Here is a 26595-nt window from a genome sequence, read left to right on the forward strand (position 1 = left end):
AAATCTCATTATGGAAGAGTGACAAAAAGAAAGCCATTTTTTGAAAGCAAGCCATAAGAAATCCCATTTGCAGTTTGCCACAAGCCATGTAGAGGACCCAGGTGTTCTGGTCAGATGAGACCAAAATTGAACTTTTTGGCCTAAATGCAAAATGCTATGAGGGTCATTTATCAAACTGGTGTAAAGTAGAACTGGCTTAGTTGCCCATAGCAACCAATCAGATTCCACCTTTCATTACTCACAGCGCCTTTGGAAAATGAAAGGTGGAATCTGATTGGTTGCTATGGGCAACTAAGCCAGTTCTACTTTACACCAGTTTGATAAATGACCCTCATAGCATTTTGCATTTAGGCCAAAAAGTTCAATTTTGGTCTCATCTGACCAGAACACCTGGGTCCTCTACATGGCTTGTGGCAAACTGCAAATGGGATTTCTTATGGCTTGCTTTCAAAAAATGGCTTTCTTTTTGTCACTCTTCCATAATGAGATTTGTGGAGTACACGACCAAGGGCTCTTTCATACTAGCGGATGCCGTGCGTGTCATCTGCAGCGTGAAAGACAGCCAAGCCCTGTTCCGGACAGCACAGACACGGAGCAGTAACATGATGGATAATGCTCCGTGCCTCTTTATCTCACTGTGATTTTGTAGTAAAAAGATCACAGAGAGGCACGGACATGTTAATGCTCCGTGTCTGTGCTGTCCGTGCTTACCCGCACGGCATCCGCTCGTGTGAAAGAGCCCTATTAGTTGTCCTGTGGACAGATTTTCCTACCTGAGCCGTGGATCGTTGCAACTCCTCCAAAGTGACTATGGGCCTCTTGGCTGGTTCTCTAATTAGTGTTCTTCTTGCCTGGGCTGTCAGTTTAGGTGGACAGTCATGTTTTTGTAGGTTTGTTGTTGTACCGTCTGTGAGACGTTCAGAGCTTGGGATATTTTTCTATAACCTAACCCTGCTTTACACTTCTGCACAACTTCATCCCTGAACTGTCTGATGTGTTCCTTGGTTTTCATGATGCTGTTTGATCCCTAATGTTCTCTAAGAAACCTCTGAGGCCTTCACAGAATAGCTGTAGTTATACTGAGAATAAGGCCTCATGCACACGACTGTAGTTCTGGTCCACATCCGAGCTGCAGTTTTTGCGGCACGGGTGCGAACCCATTCACTTCAATGGGGCCGCAAAAGATGCGGACAGAACACTGTGTGCTGTCCTCATCTGTTGCTCCGTTACGTAGCCCCGCAAAAAAAATATAACATGTCCTATTCTTGTCTGTTTTGCGGACAAGAATAGGCGTTTCTACAATGGCCCGCCTGTTCCGCTCCGCAAATTGCGGAAGGCACACGGGCGGCTTCCGTGTTTTGCGGATCTGCAATTTGCGGACCGCAAAAAACGGAACGGTCGTGTGCATGAGGCCTAAATTACACACAGGTGGATTCTAGTTACTAATGAGGTGACTTCTGAAGGGGATTGGTGACACTGGATTTTATTTAGGGGTATTAGAGTACAGGGGGCTGAATACAAATGCACGTCACACTTTTTAGATTTTTATTTATTAAACATTTTGAAAACCATGTTTCAGTTTCTTTTCACTTCACACATACTTGCTACTTTGTGCTGGTCTATAACTTAAAATCCTAATAAAATACATTTAAGTCTCTGGGTGTAAAGTGAAAAAACTTGGAAAGTTCATAGGGTATGAACACTTTTTCAAGGCACTGCTGTAATATAGTAATATCTCTATAGACAGTAGAATAGGAAATTGGGGTGAGGGGGGCATTACATACCATATGTATGTGTGAGAAACTGTTTTCTATCCAGGGAGGAAAGGGTTAAAGGGTTTCTCACTAAACAGGCTGACATTATACATGTGCAAATGTCACCCGAATTTAAAGCGAACCTTTCACCTGGATTTCACTTAATAAACTATCAAAAGTACCTTATAGATCATCCTCATTGTGTTAGCGCACGGTCTTGTCCCGCTTTTCTGTCATGTATATGCATGGAAAAATCGCATTATAAAGTACTCTTCTCCAGCTCCACAAGTCACGATAGAAGTCAAGGGGGTAGCCCTTCCCTTACTCCAGGCTGTAACTCCCCTGCCCTAACCCCTCAGTCGCCGGGACCGCGCTTGTACAGGCGGCGCATGCGCCGTCGGACTCAAGCACGATCCTGTAACTGAATCGCGCGTGAGGAAGAGAAGACAGGCAGGCATCGGGGACGGCGCATGCGCGATTCAGTTACAGGATCGCGCTTGAGTCCGACGGCGCATGCGCCGCCTGTACAAGCGCGGTCCCGGCGACTGAGCCGGGTGTCAATTAGACTGCAGAGAGGCGGGGTTAGGGCAGGGGAGTTACAGCCTGGAGTGAGGGAAGGGCTACCTCCTTGACTTCTACCGTGACTTGTGGAGCTGGAGAAGAGTACTTTATAAGGCGATTTTTTCATGCATATACATGCCAGAAAAGCGGGACAAGACCGTGCGCTAACACAATGAGGATGATCTATAAGGTACTTTTGATAGTTTATTAAGTGAAATCGAGGTGAAAGGTTCGCTTTAACTCTGCTATTCTTTTTTTTTTCAGTGTGCCCCCGTTTTTGTGCAATTATAACTTTTATTATATGCTAATTAGCCTCTAGGAGCGGGGGGGGGGGGGGGCGTTGCGCCTACTCCTATTGGCTCAGTTCGCCCACCTCTTTCCACTCCCTTCTACTCTTGATTGACAGGGCCAGGCCAGCGTTGGTCTCTTTCTGCTGGCCCTGTCTGCCGGGGAAATCTCGCGCCTGCGCCATCCCGTCAAGTATTCGGCGCAGTGAGGGAAGGACGCTCGCCAGCTGCCGGCTTCCTCACTGCGCCTGCGCCAAATACGTCGCAGTGAGGAAGCCAGCAGCTGGCGAGTGTCCTTCCCTCACTGCGCCTACGCGGAATACTGAACGGGATGGCGCAGGCACGAGATTTCCCCGGCAGACAGGGCCAGCAGAAGGAGACCAACGCTGACCTGGCCCTGTCAATCAAGAGTAGAAGGGAGTGGAAAGAGGTGGGCGAACTGAGACAATAGGAGTAGGTGCAACGCCCCCCCGCTCCTAGAGGCTAATTAGCATATAATAAAAGTTATAATTGCACAAAAACGGGGGCACACTGAAAAAAAAAAGAATAGCAGAGTTAAATTCGGGTGACATTTGCACATGTATAATGTCAGCCTGTTTAATAGTGAAAAGTGTGGTGACAGAAACCCTTTAACAAGAGCTAATTGCTATGCATCCAAGTAGATGCAGGTGCTTTATGAAGCTACTGCCCACCCACAGAAAGGCAAACAAGTCCTCCAGATATGTAAGTAGAAACTGTTTTAACTGTGTGATACCCCCTTTAAGGTACCTTCATATTGTCTGCTCTAAAAAAAAACTGTCTCATCCAATAGTTGGTATAGAGTCAGAGAAAAGCGTCTATCCCTGAACCACATTTATCATCCAGTCTGAGCTCCTGTGATAAATCTAGTACAGGTCTAGACAGCCTGTCCAAGCTTATACCATCTATAAGATTAGTAAATCTGGGCCTGTGTGTTTCACAGTAAATTACTGTTAAATAAGTTGAATTGATGTAATTTTCGGAACTTTGTAATTGTTTATGTCTGTTTAGTCTTCTGGTTATGTGGATTTTCATATAATATTGCATTTCTGTGTTAGAACTAGGGTTGTCACGATACCCAAATTTTGATTCGATTTCGATACCATAAAAAAGTATTGCAATACTCGATATCATTCGATACCACGCGAAGAAAAGAAAACACCAAAAAAGCCGCGTGCATTCCGCATTTTATGGAACGTCTGGCCCATAATCGAACAGTCCAATCCTATTTTTTGGGGGGACAAGGTGACAAAAAATGGCGAATCGCGCACTTTTTATTATTATTATTTTTTCTGTTACAGCATTTACCGCAAGGGAGATTTTTTAAATATTTTAATAGTTTGGACTTTTCAGATGTGGCGATATGTAATATGTTTATTTATTTATTGTTTATATATTTAATATGTAAAATTGGGAAAGGGGGTGATTTATACCTAATATTTTGGATTGTTTTTAAAACTTTTTTTTTTTTTTTTACTAACTAATAACTATTTCCCCCCTTAGGGGCTAGAACCTGGGATCTTTTCATCTCTTGTCCTATTCACCCTGATAGAGCTCTATTAGGGTGAATGGGACTTCACACTCTCACTGCTGCCCTGTGCTTTGTGCACAGAGCAGCAGGGAGCTTACCATAGCAGCCAGGGCTTCAGTAGCGTCCTGGCTGCCATGGTAACAGATCCGAGCCCCAGGATTACACTGCTGGGGCTCCGATCGGAACTGCCACTGCACCACCAATGAAGAGGAGGGGAGGGGACCCACCAATGATTATAATTCTGGGGGGTTGGGGGGGGCGCACTGCACCACCAATGACTTTAATGCTGGGCGGGGGATGCACTACGCCACCAATGTTTTTTATCTTGTGGGGGCGGGGGGTTTGGCGCACTGCGCCGCCAATGAAGATAATTAACGTTTAATACAGATACAGGAGGCAGGTGATGGCGGCAGAATCAGATAGCCGGCACCCAACCTTTATGACAGGGAGCTGCGATCAGCGGCAGTTAACCCCTCAGGTGCGGCCTCCAGTATCTGTATTAAATGTTAATTATCTTCATTGGTGGCGCAGTGGCCACAGTCCCTCCCCTCCTCCACCCTTCTCTCTCCTTATTGGTGGCAGCGGCAGCAGTAGCAGTGGCACAGGGGGGAGGGAAAGACTGCTTCCTTCTCCCCTGTGCTCCTGAGGGAACATGGCGCGCGCTGAGAGCAGCCCGTGCCATGTTCTGTGATACTAGGCTGCGCAGTAGTGCAGCCTAGTATCAGTAAAAATCTAATCGATACCGGTACAAAAGTATCGATTGGGTTTGATAATTCGATACCCAATGCAACCCTAGTTAGAACAGTGCAGAGACTTTCTGAATTAAAGGAATTTCACTGTATGTTTGTTTTTTAAATGTGTAAATTCTGTCTCGTGACTCAACCATTTGTATTTAAATGAGACAAATATAAAAGTTATTACATAACAGTAGATTTCATTACAGTAGGTTTCATCTAAAACATTCTCAGAAGGCATCTTAAAAAGCCTGCAGTAAAAACTACCACTACCTTGTTGATGATCAGGATAGTCTTCCATTTTTTTTAGGCTTATCCTACAAATTTTGTGGATAGCTTTCACTTATGCTAGGGATGGGGAACTTTCTTCTCACAAAACCCCGCCTACCATTCATCTAGGAGCAGGAGAGTGCATTGTTGGTTTACCTCTCCACCATCCCTTGTAGCAGATGACCCTTGACTTGGTTCCACTGTGCAAGATGTCAAAGGTGCCAATCACACCCATAGGAGCTTTCGCTAAGACTTGTCTGACCCTGCCTCATGCTCCATGGCATTGTATATGGAAACATAAACTCGACTCATCTAGTGGAGGCCTTGATTGTCCAGCTCCCCCATGTCTACCCACAAAGACATTTTTTATCTGGCTCATTGGTTGTCAGAATAGGCCGAGAGTCCAGCACAAAGCTGTTCCTTGGACTTTCCTTGTGAAAGTGAAGGGTGTTGCGTGCAATAAGTTCCTTAGCCATCAGAAGGAAAACTTCTTCAATGTTATGGTACTCTTTAGCTGAGGTTTCTAAGACCGCCCCAAGTCCGTGCTTCTCGGCAAAAGTGCAGGCCTCTTCAAACAAGATCTGCCTCTTCTCCACAAGGTCTGATTTGTTGCCTATAAACACAGATAACATGATCATTAAGATATTTAATGCTCTTGTATGGTTAAAAACCTCCATAAGGAAAAATTTCTGATACAGGAGCTTTGGGAAATCCTGTTTAGGATGTCTAATTGTGAGTTTCTTCTCCATGCCTTACGCTGCAGCTCTGCTTGTTATGCTATTCTCAAACACTGTTATCATTGGTCACACGGGAGGGCAATTGTCTCTTGAATGATCATCTTAGACATTTCATCAGTTGAACATATCACCAATTCTGGATGGAGGAAGCTAAGGACAACCACACTACTCCATGTATTTCTTTGCATTAACAAGTGGAGACAGTCGAAGTTTAGAATTTGCTGGCAATTGCTATTATTAATGTAATTGCTATTCAGAGCCCAAACTGAACATTTTCAAACCAGTTTCCAAACATCTCAAATCATGTAGCTACATATGAAACATATACACAAACCATAGGTGTCCCTAGTAGAAAAAAACTAAAGCCGAAGACCCGTTTGCATTGTTCATGCTGCCACACTATCTCTGAAGGATCCAACAAGTTCCCCAATGGTCTTCCGGTTTTTCCATCTGCCATCATACATGATTTCTAACCAACTGTTCAGAGGAAGTTGCACTCAGGCAAAATTTGAGAAGTGAGCTCTTGGGACACCCTAATCCTCAGAGTCTCCTGCAAGGTACACTTGCTCTTGGTACCTGGCTTGTTGCCTGGGTGTCAAAAATAAAATCTTCTAAGCATTCACCTCATCATCAGTGACATCCTTTGCACATGATGGGCCTACCCATAGTCCACAATGAGCCATTCATTAACTAGCCTCAATGATATTTAGGTTCTCCAAGGGGGTTCCCAAACTTATCTCCTACGTTTGGCTACCAAACAAGTCATAACTGCAGCCTGAAACATCAAGGTTTAACAATTTCTTAGCAGTCTCCCTTGTATGATTAACAACTGGTTCTTTTAATGGGTCGTCCAGTTTAGAAAACATTCCCTATTAGGGAATTCTGAGATAATAGAGGAGGGTGAGTCCTATGTACAGATCCTTTTTTTTTTGGCCAGAGTAAAGAGCATTTAAAATGAATGAGCTGGAGTAAGATGTGCCAAATTTACCTGGTGTAGGCGCTATAATCGACGCCAATTCTTGACAGAGATAAATCATTGATGTAAATGGGTACTGTGTAAGGCCGCCTTCACACAGTCAGTGTTTGATCAGTGATTTCCATCAGTGATTGTGAGCCAAAAGAGTTGCTCCTGTTCTGTGTTTTGGACCTGCCCCTGGTTTTGGCTCAGAATTACTGATGAAAATCACTGACCAAACACTGACTGTGTAAAAGCGGTCTAATGCTTTATTTCCCCTGTGATGGCACTAAAGGGAAATTATACACTAAAGCTGGCCAAACTTTTCAGATAGCTGTTGGCAAAACATTTTTGTTTGGTCAACAGCTTTCTCTCCTAACCCCCACATACACTTATATGCTCTGCTCAAAATGGCAAGAAGGGAATAAGGTACTGACAGGCACCTCTTTCACTGGTTTATCTCCCTGAGAACAAAAGTATCCGGCATGTTAGAAACCAGCTTCTTGATTGTTCTCTCCCCTGCCATCTGCCAATGGGGGAGAGTCAGGAGACCCGCATACACATTAGATGGTCGGTACTTTCAGCCAACATTAATATGTATGGCCAGTAGAGATGAGCAAATTTCATATTTTGAAATTCGTTTACGCTTCGTTTACTGGTAAAAGGTGAATTGCGTTATGGATTCCGTTACCACAGACCATAACGCAATTCTATGACGGAATGCATAACGCAATGTCTTTAGAGGCATTCCGTTATTCATTCCGTCATAATAGAAGTCTATGGGCTGCAAAACAGATCCGTCCCATTTCAGTTATGCAGGGGAGTCCTCTCCTGCATGACAAAAATAATTAGCCCCTACATAAGACAGTCACCCAAAAAATAAAAAAAAATACGGCTTTCAGAATGTCGAGACACAAAGTTTATTGTATGTAAAACTGAAACAAACAACCAAATAAAGGTCATATTTGGTATTGTCGCGTCCGTAACAACCTGCTCTTTAAAAATACCACATGATCTAACCTATCAGATGAATGTTGTAAATAACAAAAAATAAAAACGGTGCCAAAACGGCTATTTTCTGTTACCTTGCCTCACAAAAAGTGTAATCTAGAGCAACCAAAAATCATATGTACCCTAAAATAGTACCAACAAAACTGCCACCTTATCCCGTTGTTTCCAAAATTGGGTCACTTTTTGGAGTTTTGACTCTAGGGGTGCATCAGGGGGGCTTCAAATGGGACATGGTGTCAAAAAAACAGTCCAGCAAAATCTGCCTTCCAAAAACCACATGGTGTTCCTTTCCTTCTGCGCAATGCAGTGTGCCCGTACAGCAGTTTTACGACCACATATGGGGTGTTTCTGTAAACTACAGAATCAGAGCAATAAATATTGAGTTTTGTTTGGCTGTTAACCCTTGCTTTGTTAGTGGAATTTGTTTTATTAAAATGGAAAATCTGCCAAAAAAGTGAAATTCTGAAATTTCATCTCCATTTTCCATTAATTCTTGTGGAACACCTAAAGGGTTAATAAAGTTTATCAAATCAGTTTTGTATACCTTTAGGGGTGTAGTTTCTAAAATGGGGTAACTTTTTTGGAGTTTCTACTCTAGGGGTGCATCAGGGGGGTCTTCAAATGTGACATGGCAGCTTAAAATTATCCCAGTGAAATCTGCTTTCCAAAAACCATATGGAGTTCCTTTCCTTCTGCGCCCTGCCGTGTGCCCGTACAGCAGTTTACAACCACATATGGGGTGTTTCTGTAAGCTACAGAATCAGGGCCAAAAATATTGAGTTTTGTTTGGCTGTTAACCCTTGCTTTGCAACTGGAAAAAATTTATTAAAATGGAAAATCTGCCAAAAAAGTGAAATTCTGAAATTTAATCTCTATTTTGCATTAAAGGGAGCCTGTCACCAAAAAATCGCCTATTGAGCTGTTAAGAGTACCTTATAGTGCTACATAGTTGTGTCCTATAGCACTTTTTCGTCCTTTTCCTGCATTTATTGTCACTGAGAAATAGATGTTTTAATCAGCCGCTGCCCCGTGTTTCAAGTCAGGCTTGAAGTCAAGGGGGCAGTGGCCTAGGCGTCTCTAATCCTGCTTTTCCGGTTTCTCGCCGCCTTGATTGACACGCTGCATCTCAGTGCCGGAACCGCGCTCTCAGCCCGCATGCGCAGTAAAGGGCTGCTGTCACGCGATCCCGGCTCCGGCTCGTACACTCAGCCGGCTTCAGTCTCACTACTGTGCATGCGCCCGCCAGCCTTACATACTCGTGCCCCCGCCCGGCATCTTCTCTTCCTGCGCATACAGAGCGCGAGTATGTGTAATGACCGACGTCACGCACAGGGAGGAAAACAGGGAAAGCCCTGCCCAAGGGAGAGGGAAAGGTGGTGACCCCTAACTCACCTTGCGGCTGGCACCTGACTGCCCTGACGTACCTAGACGGGTTCCTCACCCGTGCGGCGATCACGTGCCTAAACCCTGGCTTTCCCTAATATGAGCCCTAGATAGTGAACAGGCCGGTGGGATCGCTAGTCCACACCACTATCACTAAGAGGGAAACACCAGGGAGAGGACAGACAAAACAGACAAACACATACACCCAGGTGGGCGACCACAATAAACCAAAAAGGTCCAACAGGGATCCGGAGGGTAGCGTTCTGGACCAACTACCAGCGAACGCAGCAACACAGCTCCAGAAGGTCAGAATAGATGTCCAGGCAGGAAGCTCTATCTCTGGCAACCAGAGAAGTGTGAGAGAGGAATATAAGGAGGTCTGGGAGTGCTGGACAAGGAACAGCTGAGGAGAAGGAGCTACGGATCCCTGAGTGAGCCAAAAGGGTTTGCAAAGCAAACCCAGAAAGCTACCATAAGGAAAACAGCCCTATCTTAAATAGAGCGTGCAGCCAACCGCTGCGACTTCCTGACCCCGGGTATAACGGAGTCAGGCGTGGTTCTCGATACCCTCGTGACAGTACCCCCCTCTCTACGAGGGGCCTCCGGACACTCAGGACCAGGTCTCTCAGGATGAGAGGCATGAAAAACCCGAACTAACCTGTCGGCGTTTACCTCAGACGCAGGAACCCACATTCTTTCCTCGGGACCGTAACCTCTCCAATGCACCAGATATTGAAGAGAGTTGCGGACCCGACGAGAATTAACAATTTTGGATATCTGAAATTCTAGATTACCATCCACGACAACAGGAGGGGGTGGCAGCGGTGATGGTTCTAGAGGTGGAACATATTTTTTGAGTAATGACTTATGAAAAACATTATGAATTTTAAAAGTCTGAGGTAACTCCAGGCGAAAAGCCACGGGGTTGATGATGGCTACAATTTTGTAAGGGCCAATAAACCTAGGACCCAGTTTCCAAGAGGGAACCTTCAATTTAATATTCCTAGTAGACAACCACACATAGTCATTCACTCCTAGGTCCGGACCTGGCGACCGTCTCTTATCAGCCATGCATTTGTATTTACCTCCCATATTTTTCAAGTTAGCTTGCACCTTCTGCCATACCGATGAAAGAGATGACGAAAACCGTTCCTCTTCGGGAACCCCAGAAGACCCCCCCTCTTTGAAAGTACAGAATTGGGGATGAAAACCATATGCACCAAGAAATGGTGACTTGCCAGTGGATTCCTGACGACGATTATTTATGGCAAACTCAGCTAACGGTAAATGTAATGACCGACGTCACGCACAGGGAGGAAAACAGGGAAAGCCCTGCCCAAGGGGGAGGGAAAGGTGGTGACCCCTAACTCACCTTGCGGCTGGCACCTGACTGCCCTGACGTCCCTAGACGGGTTCCTCACCTGTGCGGCGATCACGTGCCTGAACCCTGGCTTTCCCTAATATGAGCCCTAGATAGTGAACAGGCCGGTGGGATCGCTAGTCCACACCACTATCACTAAGAGGGAAACACCAGGGAGAGGACAGACAAAACAGACAAACACATACACCCAGGTGGGCGACCACAATAAACCAAAAAGGTCCAACAGGGATCCGGAGGGTATCGTTCAGGACCAACTACCAGCGAACGCAGCAACACAGCTTCAGAAGGTCAGAATAGATGTCCAGGCAGGAAGCTCTATCTCTGGCAACCAGAGAAGTGTGAGAGAGGAATATAAGGAGGTCTGGGAGTGCTGGACAAGGAACAGCTGAGGAGAAGGAGCTACGGATCCCTGAGTGAGCCAAAAGGGTTTGCAAAGCAAACCCAGAAAGCTACCATAAGGAAAACAGCCCTATCTTAAATAGAGCGTGCAGCCAACCAATGCGACTTCCTGACTCCGGGTATAACGGAGTCAGGCGTGGTTCTCGATACCCTCGTGGCAGTATGTAAGGCTGGTGGGCGCATGCGCAGTAGTGAGACTGAAGCCGGCTGGGTCCCGGCACTGAGATGCGGCGTGTCAATCAAGGCGGAGAGAGGCCGGAAAAGCAGGATTGGAGACGCCTAGGCCGCTGCCCCCTTGACTTCAAGCTTGACTTGAAACACAGGGCAGCGGCTGATTAAAATATCGATTTCTCAGTGACGATAAATGCAGGAAAAGGACGAAAAAGTGCTATAGGACACAACTATGTAGCACTATAAGGTACTCTTAACAGCTCAATAGGCGATTTTTTGGTGACAGGTTCCCTTTAATTCTTGTGGAATACCTAAAGGGTTAACAAAGTTTGTAAAATCAGTTTTGTATACCTTGAGGGGTGTAGTTTCTAGTCATTTTTGGGTGGTTTCTATTATGTAAGCCTCACAAAGTGACTTCAGACCTGAACCGGTCCTTAAAAAGTGGGTTTTGGAAATTTTCTGAAAAATTTCAAAATTGGCATTCACAAAATGATCAAAACATGTAGTAGACATATGGGGAATGTAAAGTAATAACTATTTTTGGAGGTATTACTATCTATTATAAAAGTAGAGAAATTGAAATTTGCTAATTTTTCCAAATTTATGGTAAATTTGGTATTTTTTTTATAAATAAAAATACATTCTTTTTTATTTAATTTTACCACTGTCATAAAGTACAATATGTGACGAGAAAACAGTCTCAGAATGGCCTGGATAAGTAAAAGCGTTTTAAAGTTATCACCCCATAAAGTGACACATGTCAGATTTGCAAAAAATGGCCTGGGCAGTAAGGTGAAATATGGCAGGGTCCTTAAGGGGTTAATTTTAAGGGACCCTTTTAACAAGTAGGAGTTGTCCTATATGAAGCAGAATACATTATAGCTCCAGCTACTACACAGTAGACATACCAATTAGCATCAACATCAAGTTAGCTGCACCATATTTTTCCACTTCATGGATCCAGTGGGGGACAGACTCAAATGTCTGGCGTTGAGTGATGTCATAGGCAATGATGGCTCCATGTGCACTACGGTAATAACTCTGTGCGATAGTACGAAACCTCTCCTGGCCTGCTGTGTCCCAAACTTGTACCTATGAGATATCAGCAATCACAAATTAAAATGCAGAAGGGTTTGTTCGCCATCATAACAAATTTGAGCAAACAGGCAATAGTATAAAAACTAGCAATTATTAGATGCATGTACAGAAGTCACAGCAAGTGCTGTACCTCAAACCGCTTTGGCACGGCTCAAAAATTTTCAGTTTCTGAAAATGTGTGATTTCAGTGATTGTTTTCCAGTTCCAGGCTTCTACTGAGCATTATTGCCCATCCATTTTAGGTCCAGCTCACTGTAACCCCTTCCACTGATGCCTTTTGATATGACCTTTATGTGGCATAATCATGGCACCAGAATGAAGTACGTTCCTTCAATTTGGTCAAGTGGCCTTTTCAGAAAGTTCTTGCCATTCCTCCAACAGTTATGAAAGGTTTATGGAAGAACCCGAGCAACAGAAATTTTTACCTTGACTTTTTTGCCATCAATATTCAGGGACTTCACAGTGAAGTCCACCCCAATGGTGTTCTGGTACTTGTCAGTGAAGACCCCGGACTGGAAACGCTGTACCACACAAGTCTTGCCAACATTGGAGTCACCAATCAGAATGATTTTAAATAGAAAGTCAAAAGGGTCATCCTCTTGGAATACAGATCCAGGCATGCTCTGCGTGGGTGGGGTCGATATCCCAAGAAAAGTTTGAGGAGCTGCAGATTAGGAGCCAGAAGACATACTGCAAACCTGGAATAAGACAAAGTGAGAGAATAAAGTACACACTTTACAAGGATAGCTGAATGCCGAACACTAAGGGGGAGATTTATCAAAACTGGTGTAATGGAAAACTGACTTAGTTGCCCATAATAACCAATTAGATTCCACTTTTCATTTGGAAAATCAAAATATCAATCTGATTGGTTGCTATGGGCAACTAGGCCAGTTTTTCTTTGCACAAGTTTTGATAAATCTCCTCCTATGTCCCTGCTTACAACTGCATTCTGGGCTGGCTGCCGTTTTGCAACAATTTGAAAGGTGTCCAATTAACCCTGTTGAACCCCTCCAACTCCAACCACCCAAGACTGACTTCTATGGGACTGACAAAGGCATCACTACCAAAAAAATGAATCAAGCAGTGGACTGACATGTACCCTACTGATCCATTTACAGAGAGGACTTGGGGACCCTCTGTTCTCAAGACTGCGGGGGGACCTGACATTTGTTCCCTATCGTGCAGATAGGGGATAATGCTTTTCATGAGATAACCCCTTTAAAGGGGGTTTGCAGGACTTAACTACCAATGACCTGTCCTAAGGCTTTACTCACATCAGTGTTTTGGTCAGTGATTTCCATCAGTGATTGTGAGCCAAAACCAGGACTGGAGCCTCCGCAGACATAAGGGAAAGATCTGCCCCTGTTCTGTGTTTAGAGCCGCACCTGGTTTTGGCTCACAGTACCTGATGGAAATCACTGAGGCCTCGTTCACATTTCCGTGTCAGTGTCACGTCCGTGAAAAAAAGCGTACGTGTTTCATCCGTGAAGATGTCCGAGAAGGATCCATGGTTGGTCCGTGTGTCCGTTTTTACCATCCGTGTGTTATCCGTAATTCACTGACGTTGCTCAGCTGTAAATTAATTTCCAAAGAATCTCCTATTAATCTTCAGTGAAAAACGGACACAACACGGATGTGTGCCAGTGATTTTCACGGATCCATAGACTTTAATGGGCGTGCTTGGTCCGCCACACGGATCAAAGTAGTGCATGTCCCCGTGATTTTTTTTTTACTGACCCACAGTCAGAAAAAAAAATACTGAAATGTGAACAGACACATTTAAATCAATAGGTACGTTTGCTGTCTGCAGCAAATGAGGACAGCACATGTCAGTAAAAAACTAAAATGTGAACGAGGCCTGACTGTGTGAATAAGGCTTTAGGATAGACCATTAGTATCAGATCAGCCGGTGATCCGACTCCCAGAACAGCTGGGAATTGTAGCACCAGAACTATACAGCTCCATATGTAACGCCCCAGAGTGGCGTTACCACTTCAGCACCCGACACTATCTCTAATAGGCTAACAAAGTGCCATTATGTATTTTGTTCAGGTCCTATACACTGTGCATTTCTAATGTTTGTAACTGTTATGTTCACATGTGATGTGCCTGGTTCACCAGCAGGTGGCAGGAGACATGGCAGAGCTATAGTTGGGTAGAATGGAGCTTTCCATTCCATTCTAACCCCCCTCTGTGGAGGAGTGGGCTCGTCCCACTTCCTGCAGGAAGGGTGGGTCAGAAGTTCTAATCAGTCTCGCTTATCCCCTGCTAAGGGACAGGTGTGCAGGGAGCACATCTCTGCTGGACATGCACAAGCCAGCCAGAGCACCCTCAGCTCTGCTGGCCATGGAGGTCAAAGCTTAGAGCCTCAGGAGCCAGGAGGTAAGTTCCCTGGCCTAATCTAGAGTCAGACCGTACAAAGAGAAGTGCAGCATACAAGAAGAAGCAAAGTCATACAGTCAGCCTGTCAGTACAGCAGAGCCAGAGAGAAACAGATGTAGCAGAGTCGAGTTTGCCTGCCAGTTTTAATGCTAAAGCCTGCTGGGACCAAGACAAAGCCTGAAATCTGTTTTAGAGAACGTTTATGCAAAGTAAAGCTGCTGTTCAACTATATGCAAGATCTGGACTCAATCTTTCTTTCAAATCCCTCAATTATTCCCCTTATTTATTGAAGATAAGTTTGGTGATCAGACTGGCACACTAATATCTGGGATCCAGTGAAAGGAAAGGAGCCGAGAGAGTGAATGTGTAAAATCTGATTTATTGACCTAAAAATGGGTTAAAAAGGTAATACAGTATTCCGGGCTGGAATGGTATAGAAAATAGTACAATTGTCCAGATAAAAATAAAAATAATCTTATCGTGGTACAGTATTCCAGGGAAAATGTCTAATGTTGGTTGGTGGTCAATGTGTTCTGTGCCTGTACGGCCAGGGATAATCCACTATATAGTGTGCTGGAGTAGTGGTTAGGGTGCACAATATAGAGTGCTGTTTGTAGTACATAAAATTGGTATAAGTCGGATGGCAAACGTTTCAAAATGGTCGCGTGAAATGGTAAAAACCTGTTAAGGAGTAGTGTGACAGGCAGGTAGATTGTGGAGGTCTCCGGTGGCGTCCCACACGGAGGCAATACTCTGCCTGCTATTACCTTTGCAACGTCTTCTGGGTGCTGCCGATCCTTTCCTGTGCGCTGCGGGTGGAATCCTCGTTCCTGGCTTGCGAGCGGAGTGCGCAATGGACTCTACACCCCACGTGGTGTTGGCGTCCCACGTGGTATGTGCGAATCTGTAGTGGGGGGTATGCCGGCTAGAAGATTAGTAGGGAAGCGCTTCCTATTGTTGGTTGATATCCTCTGTAAGCGGGTCCTTCACCAGACGCGTTTCGGAGTCTTAGCTGACTCCTTCCCTCCTTCCTCAGTGGCTCCTATGTATTGCTTCGGAGCCAAAGCCTGGGGTCCAGCCGTATCCAGGTAGGAGCATCGTGACACACATAAAGAGACATTTTAGACCACACTATACTACTCGGCATTCCTATACCTGGGGCGCGTTTTATATATAGAGGGCTCCAGGGGGAGGCGCCTGTTGCACATACACTATGTCAGTGATGTCTAACCTCCGGAACTCCAGCCATGGTGAAACTACAACTCCCAGCATGCCCCATTCATTTCTATGGAGTTCTGAGAACAACCAAGCAAGTGTGCATCTTGGGAGTTGTAGTTTTACTACAGCTGGAGTGCCGGAGGTTAGCCATCACAGCCCTATGTAGTGGCTGTGCCTGGGTGAAGTAAATGGGAAAAGTGCTGCAGTAGCCAGTGTACGGAGCTGTGTAGTTCCAGTGCCTGGCTGCAGCACTAACTGGCAGAGGTGTCAGGAATAGACAGGCATACCAGAATACCAGAGGATCCTCTGGAGGGCTCAGGCTCTGGCACAATTGTATAACCCTAATACAACAAGACTTCTAAGCTCCAGCAGAAATCTATACAACTTAGCTCATTTTAGAGACTATCGCTTACCACTAGTATCTATTTCTCATTCAATGAAATTAGAAAATGAATGTGCACATGTTCTGAATAGACTGATTGTGGGCCATCAAAATCATTCATTTAGAATCATCCAATCATTTGCCCAAAGAAATCCAACCCAACACTGACCAGGACATGCTGCCCATCTATTATTGGTGACCTACTGTAAGTTCTGGAAAACTCCTTTAAGATAAACGTGAAGATGTCAGATGAAGTCATAAGTATGAGACATCAGGTATCCAGTAAGAGAAATCTCCCAGTACCAAAGTCATTTAATCACACTATAGAACCCTTTCATTCTGGAAATGGGTGGAGGTCCATGACTACCGATGTCACCAATGTTGTTCTCCCCCATGTATGGATGATAAAATAAAGAGAATACTCCAGCACTGTGCGTCAAGGCTTGTTTATTTGGAATGCGGCGTCGTAACAACGTGACGTTTCGGCCAGAACGGCCTTTATCGAACTATGTGACAAAAATTCAGAGAAATTACAATAGTGCATAGAATCCAACACATGGTGAAAATGATAAGTCATGGTAGTGTTGGATGATAGAAAATACAGATGCCATATAGAAAGCGTCATTTTTTCTTTTTTTTTCTTTCCGTTTTTTTCTTGTATATGACGCTTTCTATATGGCATCTGTATTTTCTATCATCCAACACTACCATGACTTATAATTTTCACCATGTGTTGGATTTTATGCACTATATTGTAATTGTTGTTTCTCAGAATTTTTGTCACATAGTTTGATAAAGGCCATTCTGGCCGAAACGTCACGTTGTTATGCCGCCGCATTCCAAATAAACAAGCCTTGACGCACAGTGCTGGAGTATTCTCTTTATTATATATGGGGCGGGAACCCGACTCCAAGCAGCATTTTCCAGAGTGCCAGGAGGTTTACATCTCCATGTATGGATGACATATCAGAAGGTCATCTGAGCAGATTTCCCCATTTTAAGACTTGCATATTCACAGATGTTGCCATTACCAGAATAACCATTAAGTGAAGAATGCATTTTTCACCATTCACAGGAATATCTGTAAAATGTCACATTCCAAGACAAATGTCAGTAGTATATATAGTCCATGTGTGGACCTCTGAGGTTGAAGAACAGGTATTACTGGTAGGGACAGGATATGATGGGACTTGTGGTTCTACATCAGTTCTCCTGAGGAAGATGCATGGCTATATGCACAGTGTCTAATGCTGGAGGATAAATCTGGTGCACATTTAGGCCACCTGCGCACATTATGGAATACACGTGTTTTTTCCGTGCGGATTCCCGTGTGGAAAAAACGCAGCATAACAGTACCAGCAAAGTGTATGAGATTACACATGTACAATTTGCGGATTGTTTCCATGCAGAAATTGACCTGCATTTCCAAATCCGCAGCAATTATGTTTGCGGTTTAGCTGCAGATTTCACTCCTTTCAATGGAAGGGTGAGATCTGCCGCAAAACCGCATCTAATCTGCACCAAAATCTTGTTGCGGATATGCTGTAGAAACGCACATAATTCCTTATGGAAATTCGTGAGGATATTATGTGCGTTCACCCCCACTCGTGTGCAGCAAATCTGCACTAAAACCGCACAAAAAAACCACACATAAATCTGCACTATTTATCGCAGTTTTGGTGTGGTTTTTTGTCTATTTTTTTCCTGGGGATTTTCTATGTTGACAACCCTATTGAAGTCTATGGAGAAAACCACTCCACGGAAGGTGCAGAATGGCACAAACAATTGACATGCTGCGGATTTTAAAATTCACACATCAAGTCAATTTCTGGACCTAAGGGAAAAAAGCAAAGTGTACATGAAATGTATCAAATCTCATTCACTTTGCTGGTACTGTATTCCGCATGAAATCGTTACGGAAAAATTATATATAAAACCCGTGTACCTTTACACCACCTATTAATTGCCTAACTTGACAGCAGAATCATGCGCTTTGGCACACATTGGGGCAGATTTACTTATCCTATAGACAGTGTAAACTTAGGGGCTAATGTATCTAGTTCCCTGCACCAGAAAAGTGTCAGTGAAGTAGACATTTGTGCCAAATTTGAGATTTTTGCTCCATTTTTAGAGTGGTTTGCGCCATGTTCGGTGGTGACCAGATGTTTTGTGAGCGGGGCTACATTTTTAGCCAGATTTATCTTTAAAACTTTTGAAAAAGTTTAAAATGTACTACAGTCCCCTTGTGGGACACAGACTAATGGAACCTTTGTAATAAATAGGATTAGACTTCAGACATCACCCCCTCCCCCATCACTACAAATTTGGGCCTCTTGCACGTGTGTCCCCCGTGGTCGTATTGCGGCCCGCATGCGGTGCGTCGGCAATACATGGGACACCGGCCGTGTGCATTCCGCATCACGGATGTGGACCCATTCACTTCAATGGGTCCACAAATCCGGAGATGCGGTGCGGAACGGAAGCACTGCGGAGTGCTTCTGTAGTGTTCCGTTCTGTGCTTCCATTCCGCAAAAAGATAGAACTTGTCCTATCTTTTTGCGAAACGGATGGATCGCGGAACCCATTCAAGTGAATGGGGTCGCGCTCCACATGTGGCTGGCCCACGGTCGATGCCCGTGCATTGCGGACCGCAATTTGCGGTCCACAGCACGGGCAGCACACGTTCGTGTGCAAGAGGCCTTAGGCTTAGCAATTCTGTCCCAGTGTCTAAAACACTTGATAAATGTTGCAAAAAGCATTTACGACAGTTTTTCCAGTTCAAATTACTCCAAATTCTGGCGCAATTTGGTTAGTAAATCTCCCCTTTGGCCAGTTTCAGACATGTAAGTTGTCTGCGGGAAACACGCTCCATGTGGAAGCGTTATTTCCTGTCCTGGACTCCGCTCTTGTTACAGTACTTCACGGCATTATAATGATTTATAGTACAATGCAGTAGATCCGAGGTCTGACAGAGAGCATTATAAATCGTGCAGAATCCTGACCGTGTGGCTGTACCCTAAAGATGGAGCAAACACGTCATACATTTGTCACAAGTACCTACTTCACTGACAAAACAGGCCACTTAGCTTCTGGTGCAGAGCGTGTTATACGTTATCCCCTTTGTATTTTTTAATGTTTACTTTGCTTTTATTAATTTTCAAGTATGACCATACCGTACAGTGCATCAAAAAAAATTCAGGGACAACTTAATCGTAGGATCTCGCAGGATCCAAATACAGTGTTACAGTCAAAGAAATGGGTCTAAGCGATTGAATTCCATGAATATGCGAGACTGAAAGTTACTGTGCGGTTAAGATAAATACATACATCAATATAAACGTTTAACAATACATTTTATGAAGGTAAATAAAAGACTATCTTCTGTAAACCAAGTTTCTTAATTATTACCTCTAACTTGAGGCACGACTCGTATAGCCGATTTTAAGTAAAACAAAAACAACACAATCAAAAGAGAAGAAAGATAGAAGGACGAAGAAGGAAAGGAGAGAGAAAGGTAGGCAAGAAATTACAAAAAGTGTAAGGAATAGAAGTCAGGAGTAAGGGGGGAAAGGGGAAGGGGATAGGTGGGTATCCTTTGTATTTTTTTTTATTAGAAACTGATGCGTTTTGCATTTGTACCTGTTAAGACGGGTTCGCATCAGCGTTACTTAATTCCGTTGTAGGTTCCGTTATAACAGAGTTATAGTGGAATATAATAGAATTCTAGGACGGAATGCAAAACGGAAGCCTCTAAGACAGGGTTCCTCAACTCCGGTCCTCGGGACCCACCTACCAGTCATGTTTTCAGGATTTCCTTAGTATTGAGCAGGTGATAATAATTAGTGTCCATGCATCAGGACTTACCACAGGTATTCATTCTGTGGGATATTCTCAAATCCTGACTGGTAGGTGGGTCCCGAGGACCGTAGTTGAGAAGCCCTGCTCTAAGAGGTATTCAGTTTTGCTCCGTCCTAATACATGTCTATGGGGCCAAATAATGGTTACGTTATACATGATGGAAAAAAAGTCCAGTTGACAGGACTATATTTTCCATCATGTATAACGGAACCAAATGGAACCGTTATTTGGCCCCACAGACATGTATTAGGACCATTGAGGACTGGGAACTTAAAGTGGCCCAGGAAAAAAAAATAAAAATAAAAGTGGCCCCCTGTTTTAGGGGGGTCCAAATAAACAGAAGGTGGGGCAACACAAGTAGGCGGCGTCAGAAATATCATAGCGCAATATACCACCCCTGCAGAACCATATACCACAGTGCAGCACAATATATATATGGGGACCATCAATAGCTGCCATTTTCTGTCCTCTTCCTCCATTTGTCTCTGATTAAGATATGGAGCAGGGGGCTTAGGAGGTGAGATGTGGCCACAGCAGTTGAATTCGGTAGGGCATGTGCAGTTGCTGGCCAGATACATATATATATAGTTGATTCTCACAGCATTATCTACCACTGAGAGTTCATTATGTAACTGACCAGTGGCAGTGGGGAAAGCTTGGGAGGCCCCATGGGCATTGACCCACCGGGATATTTCCTTGTAAGGTCTATGGCCAATCTGCCCGTGATTAGGACGGAGCAAAACGAAATGGCTCCATTAGGCTTCTATTTTGCATTCCGTCCTACAATTCTGTTATATTACATTATAAACTATGTTATAATGGAACCAATACCGGAATTCAATAACGCTGATGCGAACCCGCCCTTATTGAGTTGATATTCCATTAGTGTGGGATCTTAAAGAGGACCTGTCACCTCTCCCGACAGGTCGGTTTTAGTAACCATTTGCATTCCCCATGTAATAGCAATTCTGAGGCATCTATTCTTATGACTTTACGTCGTGCCATTCGTCTATTATTCCTGCTAGAAGTTTACAGTCTGCAGTAAAAGTAATGGAGGGTATAACTGTAGTATACGGGAGTTGTAATACCCGTTACTACCAAAGGTCACTTGGTGTGCTGTCGTCCCTCCTAATTATGGGAAGTTGGTATATGTCAGTTTTATAAAATGTAATGTAATGTGTGTATTTTCCTGTCACTGAAACTTGCACTTACAGGCCTGCTAGGGGTGTCATTCCTACTTCTAGTCCATAGAGGGAGCTAGGGAGCCCTAGTTTATAAAAAGGCCAGACAGGGAAGTGCAGGAGAGACGGAGTCTAGTTTCAGTAAGCTACAGTTGGAGATTAGACAATGTCTGAGACAAGTCCAGGCCTGAAGCCTGCTGTTCAGGAGAAGATTCCCTCCTGAATACCCATATGCAGAAGCAGGAACATCTTAGCCTAAGGGCCTGAGGAACCATTCAGAAGCTAGGAGAGACTGAGGCAAAGATCAGAGGAGCCAGAGGTACTGAGAGAAACAGAGGAGGTACTGATTAAAGCCATAATCAAGGAGATAAAGCCAGACTTAGGTTAATGGGCCTTGGTGAAGAATTGCTACATTCCAGGATCAGACAGAGTTAGAGTGCAAGCTCCTTTGCTGCAAATCCTGTGTTCAACACTCTGTAATTACCCTGCTGTACTGTATTGCCTGCATCGACCGAATTGCAAAATCGACTGTATGCTGAGGAACTGCGTTTCCAATATTGTCTCTGCCTGCAACCTACTAAAGTTCAAGTTCTGTTTTAATACCACGTTTCCTCAAATTTATTCCTGCATCCGCAAACGGCGTGCCACCGTTTACTTGGCACTGGCGTCACGAACTATTCCCTACCTATACCTGCCCTTGCAGAGAGTCAGCTGCTCAGGTTAGTGTCTATTGCACTACATCACCCAGAAACACCTACTACACCTAACTTGAGTACGCTGCACATCTCTTTTGGCGTCACGAACAGGATACGCACGCTTTCTAGTGCAAGAAGCGTGAACTTTGTGCCTTATACAGTTGCCCTGTGACCAAAGTGACAATTTTCCTGTTTTATTCAAGTGGACTTTGTGGATTAAAAATCATACCCAAAGTGTGTCAAAAACTTCTAAAAAGCGCTGTACAGTATTGCGCTGCACAGAGGAAGAAAATCGCCGCATTGGAGTGTGGTTTTGTGGACTTTAAACATTCCTGCTTGCCGTCAGTGAATAGACAGCGTTTGTACCTAAAGATGGCCGCTGAGCTTGCTGAATTTACTGCTGCGTCACCTTCATCCTGAAAAGGCGGGAAAAATTGGCGCCTTTCTGAGGAAAAAGCGGGAAGAAGGTCAAGGGCAGGCGCCACGGCTTATCTGGACATTTGCATGTCTGCCAGCATGGACACCGCCTCCCATATACTGGAATACCTGGGGGGCGGCTCCCCAGTGCAGTGGGAGGAGCTGGCTACTCTAATTGACGGGACCCTATCGCTCTCCTCAGAAGGATCGAGCATGTTGGAAAGTGAGCAGAGTGTTGCTGCAGCGTTCGCACCTGAAAAAGAAAAGATGACTGACATCGGTGTAGAGCTAGAGGAGGCTCCACCGGCCTACGCTCCGGGACCGGAGCAACCCGCCTGCCGCCCAAGGGAGAAAGAACCCGAGCCCTACTATGGCTCGTGGAGGGACTTTTTCCAGCCATCGTTCAAATGGTCTTCCCTGATGGCGGAGATCCGAGAGGCCGCTATCAAGCGGAACATAAAGACTAAGATCGTTTACGAAGAATTGACTAAAACAATCCATGAAAAGCATGCTAACACCCAACCCCGCCTGGAAAGGAGAAAGGGGGTGGTGCTGTCATTCGACAAAACCCGTGGCTACGGGTTCATCCAGGACTATCTTACTGGCAGAGACCTCTATGTCAATCGAAGGTCTGTCAAAAGAGACTACCTCCCTTCTTACCAGCACAGTCTCCGCGAGGGAGAGGAAGTGGAGTACACCCCTGCCGAGGGCCTGCGAGGCCCCTATGCGACTGCTGTGACCCGTCCGAAGCGAGGACCTGAGGATTGGGAGGCAGAAGAAGAAGACCACTCTGGCTGCGAGCGAGAACCGGAACGCTCTCCAGAGCCGGCCCATCACGCCTTTCAGGAGCGGAGTTCCTTCATTGGGCCAAACGTCTTCTGGCAGCCAACCGTGTTGGAGAAATGGGTGAGCCCCTATCCTTCCCCCGAGCTGCCTCGTCGGGAGAAGACCATCTCAGAGCTGGAGCAGTTAAAAGGACTTAGTGCTACCTTTGAGAACATCCGGATGGGACGGAGACCAGATGCAAGTCCAGAACCTGAAGAGGCCGAGTCTGCGTCATCGGTGACTGTACCTGCGCCGGCGGCGCCAGCAGAGAACAGCGACTCCGACACAGAGAGTATCGGTGAGCAGATCGTCCGGCTGGAGGAGAAGTTGCGGGAGTTGCGCAAGACCTACACCGCCAGGATCCAGACACCGCCGAGGAAGGATGAGGTAAGGGTGCCTGTCACCACCCGCCGACCGTCTTCTGTTGTCACCGCTCCGTCAGTGCCCCCGACCGGACCCGCGATTGCCGTGAACTGCTGCACCCAGGGCACCGGACCGCTTGCTGCGGCGGTGCCAAACATGTCACACCCTGCAGTGATTATGCCAGGGCCGGCACGGCCCATCAGAGGGTTCACCCCTAGGCCTATGGGGCCAATACCTATTAGGGGTCCCTTTACCCTGCAGCTGCCCCCTGATACAGTCATGTGGGCCCATCCTCCTGTAGAGGACTACTACAGACGATACCTGCCAGCAGAGCCAAGTAGCTACAATATGCCACTGTAATCAGCCTGCTAGGCCTTTGATTTATTTCTTCTGAAGTTTCAATGTTAACCCTTCCAGGACAGGAGTCCTATGTTGCTGGTCCTTTGTTGCAGCTGCCAGTTTGTCCACGGCTCAGTGGTAGGTGTTGACCACTGAAATCACAAAGTCAGCAAGGCCACGTTTGTTTCCAGGACCTCCTGCCTGCTTTTGGTACCCCCACGCCAAGTTGTGCCTGTTCCTTTGTTGCACCTTTTACCCTTCACCCCCTTTTCAGGTTGATCAGGGGTATTACAGCACTTGTCTTTGCTGTCCGTTTGTTGTGCAACTTCATACTAAGGAACCGTGCCCGGAGACAGACTCAAAAGTACCTGAGCCTCTGAGATTCTTACTCTTTTAAAAGTATTGTGCCCAGAGATGGACTCCACCGCATGAGAGCCTCTGTGATTTAATAAGAAATAACCTGGGTACGGACTCATGTTTGTTATTTGAGCCTCCAAGAACTTTTATACCGTTTTCTACTGTTTTATCATGGACTTATTCATTGTCATGGACTATCCTGGTTATAATGTTACGCTGTGCCAGGTCAGCGCCCCCGTTCCATTCATTATCCTGAGAGAAGAGAACGACGCCCCTTGTCACCACACTTCACTTTTGCCAATTGGACCTGATGTAAATGTAAATGCAGATGAATTACATGTATGTATGCCTGCATGTCTCTGTTTTCTATTTCAGGTAGAGATTCCAGTTGGGAGACCCATGATGGAGTACGAGGTCGTACTCAGCTTAAAGCAGTGGGGTATGTAGTATACGGGAGTTGTAATACCCGTTACTACCAAAGGTCACTTGGTGTGCTGTCGTCCCTCCTAATTATGGGAAGTTGGTATATGTCAGTTTTATAAAATGTAATGTAATGTGTGTATTTTCCTGTCACTGAAACTTGCACTTACAGGCCTGCTAGGGGTGTCATTCCTACTTCTAGTCCATAGAGGGAGCTAGGGAGCCCTAGTTTATAAAAAGGCCAGACAGGGAAGTGCAGGAGAGACGGAGTCTAGTTTCAGTAAGCTACAGTTGGAGATTAGACAATGTCTGAGACAAGTCCAGGCCTGAAGCCTGCTGTTCAGGAGAAGATTCCCTCCTGAATACCCATATGCAGAAGCAGGAACATCTTAGCCTAAGGGCCTGAGGAACCATTCAGAAGCTAGGAGAGACTGAGGCAAAGATCAGAGGAGCCAGAGGTACTGAGAGAAACAGAGGAGGTACTGATTAAAGCCATAATCAAGGAGATAAAGCCAGACTTAGGTTAATGGGCCTTGGTGAAGAATTGCTACATTCCAGGATCAGACAGAGTTAGAGTGCAAGCTCCTTTGCTGCAAATCCTGTGTTCAACACTCTGTAATTACCCTGCTGTACTGTATTGCCTGCATCGACCGAATTGCAAAATCGACTGTATGCTGAGGAACTGCGTTTCCAATATTGTCTCTGCCTGCAACCTACTAAAGTTCAAGTTCTGTTTTAACACCACGTTTCCTCAAATTTATTCCTGCATCCGCAAACGGCGTGCCACCGTTTACTTGGCACTGGCGTCACGAACTATTCCCTACCTATACCTGCCCTTGCAGAGAGTCAGCTGCTCAGGTTAGTGTCTATTGCACTACATCACCCAGAAACACCTACTACACCTAACTTGAGTACGCTGCACATCCAGTAGCTGGTATGTTTTACTGTCTAATCAGTGCTGCTGGTGTCAGACTGTAAAGAAACACACCCTCAACTGGTAACACCCATCTGTACCCTTACTGCAAGCTGCTGACAATTCATTTATAACTTCTGGTAGAAATAACAGAGGAATAGCACAACACAGAGTCATAAGAACTGTTATTACATGAGGAATGCAAGTAGTTACTAAAACAGACATGTCTGGAGAGGTGACAGGTCCTCTTTAAGTTGAGCCCCACCCCCTTATTAAATAGTCCTCCATGGAGTATCCAAACTCTTTAGGTGCATCTCTGAGATATCCATTCCTGGCAATCTCCTACTCAGTGCTATGATATCAGAAGATAGTTTTTGATAGGATACACCTTTAAGAAGAAAGGGGCCTCCAGATCAGGGGCAGACTGGGATCTTAAAGTGTCCCTGGAAAAAAAACTAAAAGTGGCCCCGTTTTGTAGTTGGGTCCAAATTGATGGAAGGCAATAACATACTGTGGCACATTATACCACCCCAACAGAGCAAATACCACAGTCCATCCCAAAATACTGCCAGCAGCACAAAATACCTCCCCAAAAACTTCCACTGGCCGGAAGTGAGGAGGGTCCAGGCGGCCCTCTGGGCATCGGCCAGAAAACAGGGAAATTTCCCTGTAAGGTCTTTGGCTAATCCGCCCCTGCCTCCAGTAGTACAGAAGTGTGATACCATTCTATGCCCTCATGCACACGGCAGTACTTTCCATCTGTGTACATCTCCATTTTTTGCGCATGGCTCATTGACCCATTCATTTCTAAGGGACCACATCCGTATTATATGCTGATCCATGTGGTCAATCCGCAAATTATAGATCATATCCCTTGCAGACAAGAATAGTCCTTTCTATTGATCGGTGAGAACCAAAATATGGACACAGCTGTGTACATGAAGCCTTAGAC

General features: G+C 45.2%; 1 protein-coding gene across 2 annotated transcripts in view; it reads right to left on the reverse strand.

Moving 5' to 3' along the window:
* Positions 1-4930: 4930 nt before the first annotated feature.
* Positions 4931-26595, reverse strand: part of RAB19 (RAB19, member RAS oncogene family) — a 136842-nt gene continuing 115177 nt past the window's right edge. For both annotated transcript variants that reach the window (XM_040438831.1, XM_040438821.1), the window contains exons 2-4: positions 12716-12988; positions 12101-12284; positions 4931-5768 (exon numbers count right to left, since the gene is read on the reverse strand). In XM_040438831.1, the coding sequence (XP_040294765.1) occupies positions 5503-5768; positions 12101-12284; positions 12716-12910 (645 nt within the window). In that variant the 5' untranslated portion in view covers positions 12911-12988 and the 3' untranslated portion in view covers positions 4931-5502. The remainder of the gene's footprint in view (positions 5769-12100; positions 12285-12715; positions 12989-26595) is intronic.

The sequence above is a fragment of the Bufo bufo genome, chromosome 1 (genome assembly GCF_905171765.1).
Source record: "Bufo bufo chromosome 1, aBufBuf1.1, whole genome shotgun sequence".
Classification (NCBI taxonomy): Eukaryota; Metazoa; Chordata; class Amphibia; order Anura; family Bufonidae; genus Bufo; species Bufo bufo.